Raw genomic sequence first — 9,495 nt, 5'->3', positions numbered from 1 at the left:
TCTTACATCCTTGTGACCTCATTCGGGTAGGGTGTAATTATGGGACCATTCTAAGAAAATCATCCAAGTGGTGTGACTTGCTTACTTGGAACTGAATCTCTGACCTGCCTTTTATAGGGCCTGTATAGAATATAGCTTATCATCCCAGCATACTGACATTGATCAGTGAAAGAAAAAACAGACAAAATTTGAGTTATGGGAAAATACCCTATCAATAGTATTAAAAGGCTATGAAAATCAGTAAGCAATGAGATACCATTTTATACCAGTCAGAATGGCCATTATTAAAAAGTCAAAATCAACAGATGTTGGTAAAGATGTGGAGAAAGGGGAACACTTATACACTGTTGGTGGGAATGTAAATTTATATGGAAAGCAATATGAAGGTTTCTGAAAGAACTAAAAATAGAACTACCATTCAACCCAGCAATCTCACTACTGGGTATGTACCCAAAGGAGGACAAATCATTATTTCAAAAAGATACCTGAACTTGTATATTTATCACAGCACTATTAACAATAGCAAAGTCATGGATTCAGTCTAAGTGTCCATCAACAGATGGTTGGATAAAGAAAATGTGGTATATATACATCAGGGAATACTAATCAGCCATAAAAAGGATGAAATTATATCCTTTGCAGCAACATGGATGGAGCTGGAGGTCATTATCTTAAGTGAAATAACTCAGAAACAGATAATCAAATACTGCATGTCTTCCCATGTAAGTAGGAACTAAACAAAGGGTACACATGGACATGAAGATAGGAAAAATAGACACTGGAGACTCCAAAAGAGGGGCAGATGAAGGAGCCAGGTGGTAAGGGTTGAAAAAGTACCATTGGGTACAGTATTCACTGTTCAGGTGCTGGATACACTAAAACCACAGACTTGACCACTATGTATTATATGCATGTAACGAAACTGCACTTACATCCCTTGAATCTATAAAAATAATTTAAAAATAAAGAAAAGAAAATTAGTGAAGGAGTGTAACCACTTTGGAAGGTGGTGAAAACAGATAATGTAAGTACTGAAAATAGACTTTAAGATTTAGCAGCATCAGTTGAGCTAAGAAACAGTTTGATATCTCCTCGTTAACCATGTCCACAGAGGGCTCCATATTTTTCTTCTTTATGAAACCAGAGCTGCCTCATGAGGTAGATGCATTGAGGACACATATTGCAAATGTTCAATAAAGGTCCTGAAACACATGAGTATTTTCATGGAATGGAAATTAAGAATTGAAAAAAAAAAAAAAAAAAGAAAAGAAAAAAAGAATAGAAGTGAAACCAAGATTTCCCAAAGCAAAGATTTCTGGGATTAAGAGATGAGATGAGATGAGTGGAGCTGAGTGTGCCATGCACTTCTTTAGGGGTAATATGAGTTTGGGGAAGGAAAAATGCAGTAAAATGAGAAAAGATTAGGCCTTGATAGTGCATAGCAAATTATTGTAGCATGCCTCCTCACCATATGCTCATTCCATGATAAATTCATGTTCCAAGATGAAATGAGAAATTAAGATGCATGGGTTTGGAGATTCTGGAAAGCGTAATAATAAAAGGAACCTGCATGATAAAAAAAATCCCAAACAAAAAACCACACCCAACAGATAGTCTTTTTCAAAGTTCAATTATTACACACATTTCTCTGCCTTATTAACTTGGGTGTTATTCTGCAATGTATCAAATCTTTACAATTTACATTTCCTATACCTGGATTCCTTGCTTATATAAGATTTACTCAGACAAAATCTGTTTTACTGATGGGCTATGAACCCCTAAATTATTTGTTGTTGTTTTCTTTTGGTTTACGAGAATACAGGAGTCATGATGTAATGTTGCTATGGCAATGAATATGTACAAATAGATGATTAAGGTGGCGGGGGGGTGTTAAATCTTGAAAAACACATTTGCATGTAAATTCTTTCCAGTGAAATAAAAGAATCTTGCATGTAAATCTTTTTCTGTTATGTGCAAAAATATGAAAGAAAGATGTGTTATATCACATCTTGAATAATGCATTTATATTGTTTATATTAAATAACATGAACAACTAAATATGATCCAAAGAGTATTTTTTATTAATGGTTCATTTTAAAAGATACTGGATTAAGACTGGATTAATTTCCACAGTGTGTGTGTGTGTGTGTGTAAATAAAGTATAATTGGGACACATTATAAGGATTAAGATATTTTCTTTGTTGCCATGAATGTGGCATTAAGAACTCAAGCATATAAGGAATATTTATAATTTCCTAAGAGTATAGTTTGCTAGCTATTAGGATTCAATACACTGAGAGTAGTTAACACCTTACTGCAAAGCTTTCATAGTACTGACATTGGAACATGCACAAGTGGATGGGGAAAATGGTATTTAAAGACCTAGTTTAAAATATTCCTACAAATAAAGTACTTAGGTTTTTGATGTACTAACCTTTCTTGATGTTTTACAGAACTTTCAACCAAGAATTTAAAAGATCCTGATTCCTTTATTGGCTGACCATATGCTGACTGACAAGATACGTAACTACATATATATATATATATATATATATATATATATATATATATATATACACACACACACATACACACATACACATACTGTTCTTAAGACAAGGTAAGGATCCTTGCCATCTGATGAGGATTCTTTAGACCAGTACTGTCCAGTAGAGATGTAATGTGGGCCACGTGTGTAATTTAAAATTTTCTAGTAGTCACACTAAAAAGTAAAAAGAAATAGGTAATATTGATTTAATAACATATTTTATTCAACTCAATATGTCCAAAATACTATCATTGCAACATTTAAGCAACATAAAATTATTAGTAATGTATTTGATACATTCTTATTTTTGTACTAAATCTTTGGACCTAGCATGTATTTTTTATTTACAGCATATGTCGATTCAGTCTAGACAACATTTCAAGGGCTCAATATCCACCCACATGTGGCTAGTGGCTACCGTGCTGATAATGCACCATTAGACTAAGCATTGAGTTTGTGTAGAATATTGAAATTATTCAAAATTCGACTTCTTGGAATAAGAAGCTTTTTTATTATTATTTTTTATTTTTTTTTTGCAAATGAGAGCTTTACAACTTGCAGAGGATGTTGCTTACTAAATTTGAGACAAAATAAGTATGTGGGGAGTAAATCCCTGCCATTGTTGTAATGTGTATGGTTTAACAATGCTCTCTCATACACTTCCCTTTTTGATCCTGGTCAAAATTCTAGGAAATAGGGAGGAATTAAGTTCCATTTACTTTTGAGGAAGCAGACCCAGAAAGTTCACTACATTATGCTCTTAGGCTCCTTGTATCATGATCTATTGGCAGATCACAATTTAAGGTGCAGTTATCAAATAATGAGCAAGCCAAACCAGACAAAATATAATGTGTCCTAGCATTTTCTTGCCTTTTTAAAAAAGCATCTGTTTTGTGGGTGTCTGAAAGGGCTCAGATTTGTCCCACATCTCCAGTTTTTTGTTTGTTTGGATCCAGGATAAAATGAGAACAAAGTTTTTTTGTGCTTAGGAATATTTTGACTTATCCAAGGTGGTGGCAGAAGGGATCCTCAGGATGCCACCCACATCTCAAAGTCCAATGACCATCTCACTTCCAATATTGTGATCCTTTGATAATAAAGTCAATTATATACAACATTTCACCATAAGTCTTTCATAGAACTTAGAAAGAACACCTAGCATATAATTTAGTGCTGAGCTAGATGAAGAAGCAAGCAATGTTTTACTCTAAAGCAATTTTTATGATGCTATCACTTCTCAAGGAACCCCCAACAGTAGTAATAATACCAGTACTGTATTTTTGCTTTTTCGCGTTGTTCAGGTTGAAATAATCCCATTCACTCTAATGTTCTGACTCCACAGGTGAATTGAATTTAGGTTAATTTCTGTTAATTGGTAATGTTGCCGTTGTCCTTAGGCACAATCCACATGGGAAACATACCTATTTGACAGCCTCTGGGGATTAAACAATACTCAAACAAATTTCTCATATATTACTTTAAACAATTCTTCCCTTTCCCTTAATCCGTGTGTGTGTGTGTGTGTGTGTGTGTGTGTGTGTGTGTGTGTGTGTGTGTGTATGTTCCCCTAGTTCTTCAATTGCTGAAATTGTAGCTGCCGAAATATCTTCCATAAGTGAGGTCTTTTACTACCAGACCTGGGTCACGCATTGTAGATGGCCACATCACCTGGCGCAGGTGGTCCAAGTTTGGTCGCCATTCATAGAGGGGAGAGTTCCCAAAAGGCACCCGAGAAGAGATGAAGTTTGTTAAACCAAAGCTTATAGGTCCAGAAGGCAGTCGGACAACTGGTCATTTCCAGGGATGAACAGAGAGGGCGCCCTTCCCCAGAGGCGCAAACGGCTAGGACGTAGTGGTGGGACAAGCGAGTAGAAAGCCCGCGGGGCTCTCACAGCGCAGCCTGGTTGGACTTAAGGACCCTGGACAATAAACGTCAGGAGAGCTAGGGGGCTGGCTCTTCTGCGGGAGGCTATAGAGCGGATCACCAGGGTGCAATCGCCGCGTAGTTGAAGTTTCCCTAAAGTCTCAGTGGGGCTTTCCCTCTCGTGCGGAGCCCCCTTCCGGAGTATCTAGTCCCGGAGGTTCCGCGACGCTTCCCCACCTCCCCTCTTTCTTCGCCCCAGCTCTGGGCTCTCACCGCTGGGTACAGGGCCGCCTTTGCCCGCCTGCCCTGCAGCAGCAGGCCCGGGCGGCTGCGAGAGGGCGCAGGGGGCGGAGGCGCGGCAGGGGCGGGCTCTGCCGCTCGCCCCACCACCCCCTCCCCGCCCGGCTGCGGGGCCAGTGGCAGGAGCGCCGCGCACCGCCAGCCGCGGGGGGCGTGGGATGGGGGCGGCCGGGGAGGGGGGCGCCCACACTGACTAGAGCCAACCGCGCACTTCAAAAGGGTGTCGGTGCCGCGCTCCCCTCCCGCGGCCCGGGAACTTCAAAGCGGGCCGTGCTGCCCCGGCTGCCTCGCTCTGCTCTGGGGCCTCGCAGCCCCGGCGCGGCCGCCTGGTGGCGATGACCCGGGCGCTCCGCTCAGCGCTCCGCCAGGCTCTCCTGCTGCTCGCCGCGGCCGCCGAGCTCTCGGCAGGTACGTTGCTGGTTTCTCTCCCGGCGTCCGCGACGGTGGGAGCTGGGGGGAGGTCTGCGAGTGGGCACGGGGCGGGGGGGACAGCGGGTACTCCGAGCAAACTGACCTTCGGGGCGGACCGGGAAGAGCCAGTCGGATTGAGGGGGCGCGGGATAGGGTGCAGCGTGGGCACCTGACGTCTGGCAGCCGTAGGGGTAGACAGGTGTGTTGGGGACGAAGCCACCGGAAGAGGGAAAAGGCGGCAGGGACGTGGGGGAATAAGTAGTAGGGGTGAGGTGGGTGACTAATTTGTGGGCAGTTTGCAGCGGAGAAAATAGGAGAGCGTTTGTGGGTGCGCGCATGGCTGGGAGCTGGGTTCACCCTGCAGGGACCGGGAGGGCTGCAGGTGTGCGTCGGACGCGCTCTGTGCTAAGCCCCTGAGAGCTGCTGAAGGATGGTGGCATGGTGGTGGTGGGAGGTGGTGATTTAGTCTGAGTTTTAGGAGGCGGGGAATACCCCAAAAGCCGCAGATGCCAAGCTATGGAGGCGAGAGTGGGAGCTTGAATCTGTGTGGTTTGCAACGCACATTGCTTTCGAGGTACGATCTTTACTCAGAGTTCCTGGGGAAAAAAATTCTGGCAAGCGCCCCAGAGTTTATAACAGGTCTGTGCCTTGATAGGCTAAATAGAGCCCTCTACCCAATCTAGAAGCCAGACGTTTCTTTATAATGTTTACTAGAAAGTGGGGCAAATGCATCTTTGATAAAATCATAATATGCTGTGACTAAAAGCCCTTTACCTAGAAAACTGTTTTCATTACATTGTCCTGGATTATGCAGAGGAGGAACAGATTCTTTGCTAACTCATTCTTTTAAAATTTCTATCAGACATTGAAGTCATTTGCACATAAAAATATGGTGTTTTCCCATAGAGCTGTGTTTTGTCCGAAGCTGATTTTGATGCATTTTGTTTTCCCAGATGACAATCTGTTTGACATTAATAGCTATATTCATGGTGGGTCGTTTTCCTCTTAGTGACATGTGCAACAGAATGATTTGAATGATGTGATTGCTGTCATGTGCAGATTTCAGTGTTTCAGATGGCCTGAGAGAATCACTAAATACAATATTCAAATACAAATTTGATTATTGACAAAATCTGAGGATTAAAGCATTTCAGTTATCTTTTAGGAAAACAGCCCAAGACTGTCAGAAAGATAATGGGATAAAGTGAAATATTTGCGTTTAGAGTTAATAAATTTATAAGTGGGAGAAAACCAACTATGGGAAAGTCTTTAAAAAATGGGTGAAAACTCTGCTAACTTGGGATACTGAAAGTGCTCTTGACAATTTAATAGAATTTACATAGAAAAGTCTTTAAGATATCACAGTTTTGATGGGGTGAAACTGCCTCTGCAGGCTGTCTGTACAACTCTTTTTATTTGGAGGAGCTGATAACTTGGCTGCACACATTTTAAAAACAGATTCAATTTTTTTTTAATGTAGCTTCAAGGGTATATTTTGTTGTATATCCAGAATCTTTAGAAAATTTCAGAGACCTTGAGCATAGCAACATGCCTCATGTTCTTGAAAAGGCGTGGAAACTTTTGACATTGAAATATGCAAAAAATAAAAAAAGATAATCCATTCAAAGTCGCTCACTTAAAATTTGAAGTCTAAGGAAAATGCATGATATGGAATAATATAGTAGAGACGTATTTATTGAAGTTGAACTTTTACAAAAACCTTTTCTATGTCAGGTGCAATCATTTTCAAATCTTCTTAAGAAATTTTTACCCCTCTGTGTCCCACATTAACAATGTATATTGCTACTTACAGTATTTATTCTTAACTTTATAAAAATCTCTGGCTATTGGTAGAAAGATTCAAGGTAGTTTTGTTTTGCTTTTCATTTTTTCAATTTGTTTTATCACATGCTTAGCCAACTGTATTTTTACCTGGTCACTTTTACAAATTACACTGTTAATCATATTGGCCATTTATGACATGTACTTGCCATTGTTGGAATGTTACATGAGAAGTCGTTCTTGATGTAATGACATAGTTAGTGAAACGGTGTGACAGAAGGCACCACCTTTCATTTGACTCTGCAGAGCAGGCCTAGAACTTTAAATATCTGAACACATGATAAACCAGGAAACCTTTTTTACTTTGGTTGCTCATTCCCCACATTGTTGTCACCTTAGGGATGTCCATTGCTCCTTTTTGAGAATCTCAGAAGATAACAGCTGGTGGAGACTTAGAAAAACTATTTATTGGTCTAGACTGGAATTTTAAAAAATCAGGCTAGCCAGGTGCAGTAGCTCACGCCTCTAATCCCAGTACTTTGGGAGGCCAAGGCATGAGGATTGCTTGAGGCCAGCAAGTTCAAGACCAGCTTAGGCAACACAGTGAGACGCCGTCTCTACAAAAAATTTAAGAACAACTAGCCAGGTCTGGTGGCACACACCTGTGGTCCTAGCTGCTTGGGAGGCTGAGACAGGAGGATTGCTTGAGATGAGGAGTTCAAGATTGCAGTGAGCCATGATCGCACCACTACACTCCAGCCTGGGTGACAGTGAGGCACCATCTCTAAAAACAAAAGAAACGAAAAAATCAGGCTGCTCTGAGTTGCTCTGATTATGTAGGTACTGGATGCCTTGATGTCTGATAAGAGAGACCTGACATGGCTTCACAACATTCATCATGTGTACCCAAAAAAGAAGTGGCAGAAAATGTCCTGGAGTTCTCTACTTTGAAGCTATGATTTAGATGTTTCATGGATTTACATATTGTGCATTCTCTTCTAATTTCTTGAAACTCCTTTGTCCTCTGGTCCAGAAAGCATTATAGTCCAGAAAGCTGTATGTTGTTACTCTAAAAATGGAATAAGTATCTCCTTAATAACCAGGGTGAGAGTGAAGGTTTCAAGTAATGAAATTCATCCCCCCATCCCCCTGCACCCCTGCACCACCACCGCAAACAATAGTTAGCAGTTTCCACTAAGAGTTTTCCACAGTGTTGCTGGAAGTGAAAGTGAAAGCTCAGGGCTGACTGAGTTTATAAATGCAAAAGATGTTGCCACCTTTGCCCTTCTTTAAGCATAGTCATTTATTGGTTGATTGACACAGGTGTGGCAAGAGGCTCCCTGGTTCCAAGGAAGACATCTCTGGCCCAGGAGAAGCTATGATTAGAGATTTCCTCTGAATTGGTAAACTCATACAAAAAATAAAGGACTTTGAGCTGTGAAAGTGAGTAGCTAAGGATGACTTACCCAAGCAATGGAAGAATGGACCCTTAATTGGGGTGGGACAGACTGCAGGAAAAGCTGGTGTGGGGAGAGAAGGGTTGGTGGTGACAGATACAGGAGCTCTGTTTTGGATATGTTGAGTTTAAAATACCTCTAAGATGCTGAAATGGAGATGTCAAGTAAGCAGCTGGTTTTCTGGGTCTGAAGTTCAGGGGATAAATCTGGACTGATGATAAAAAATTGAGAGCCAAGGGCATTTACCGATAACTTTTCAAAGACGCATTAAATAGAGCCACAGACTTAGCAAATAAGGCAGAGAATACCTTGTTAGATTGAATTTGAGATAAACAATGAATACCTCTTTAGTGTAAGTGTGTCACAAGTATGACATGGAACACAAATATATTAAAAATTAATTGCTGTTTAATTCCAATTTAACTGGGTGTTCTGTACTTTTATCTTGCAAACCAACATAAATGAAATCCTGTTGTGAGATAAACTGTTGCTGATGCATATATTTCTGTCTCTTTTATTAAAAAGAGAAGTGAAGACCTATTTTCTAGCCCTCATCTCTAAAAACCTCTCCTGTTCTAGCTCTGTTACTGTCTTCATATGCGTCTCTGGATGTGTCACTCCCAACTCTTTGCACAGGATATGTCTCTTCTGTGTGAACCTGAAAGGCTGCCTAGCTTTTCCTAATCCTACATGAGTATCTAGACATGAAAATATGGGTGAAAAAAACAAGAATAACTCTTGATTCCCTTGATTGTTGCATGAAAGCAGTTGGTTTTTCCCAAGTTTGCTGTATTTTGAAACTGGTTATTTTCAGATGCAGTTTTGGAGTAGTTTCCTTTTGAATAAACTTTCATGTTTCTCTTTTAGGGGAAATGCTTTCAGGCAATGGCCAAGACCCACTTTGTTGTACTTTTCTTGGCAGTACTTGCATCTCTTGCCATAAATAAGGTTAAGAGGAGAGGAGATTGGATAGAGGCAGGAATAGGGAGGCTGCTGAGCCCTATGGGACCTGTTACTCCAATGTAGTTTGAAGTTTTAGAGCATGTTTCTAAGAGAGCAATGACATGTTTTTGGGGGAAGGGGCTTGGATACATAAATATCATCCTGAAGCTGTTTAGTTCCTGCTCTAGCTT

General features: G+C 40.8%; 1 protein-coding gene across 4 annotated transcripts in view; it reads left to right on the top strand.

The window, feature by feature from the left end:
- Positions 1-4,827: 4,827 nt before the first annotated feature.
- The window catches only part of ACVR1C (activin A receptor type 1C), a 99,083-nt gene continuing 94,415 nt past the window's right edge, over positions 4,828-9,495 (top strand). For 2 of the 4 annotated variants that reach the window (XM_077956170.1, XM_077956169.1), the window contains exons 1-2: positions 4,828-5,120; positions 8,229-8,348. Coding sequence is in view for 2 of the 4 variants with exons in the window: in XM_077956168.1 (XP_077812294.1) it covers positions 5,048-5,120 (73 nt within the window). In the remaining 2 variants the exon portion in view is untranslated. 4 annotated transcript variants of the gene reach the window in all.

The sequence above is a fragment of the Macaca mulatta genome, chromosome 12 (genome assembly GCF_049350105.2).
Source record: "Macaca mulatta isolate MMU2019108-1 chromosome 12, T2T-MMU8v2.0, whole genome shotgun sequence".
Lineage (NCBI taxonomy): Eukaryota > Metazoa > Chordata > Mammalia > Primates > Cercopithecidae > Macaca > Macaca mulatta.
The sequence above is the reverse complement of the archived record's forward strand: the minus strand, read 5'-3'. Positions and strand labels throughout refer to the sequence as shown.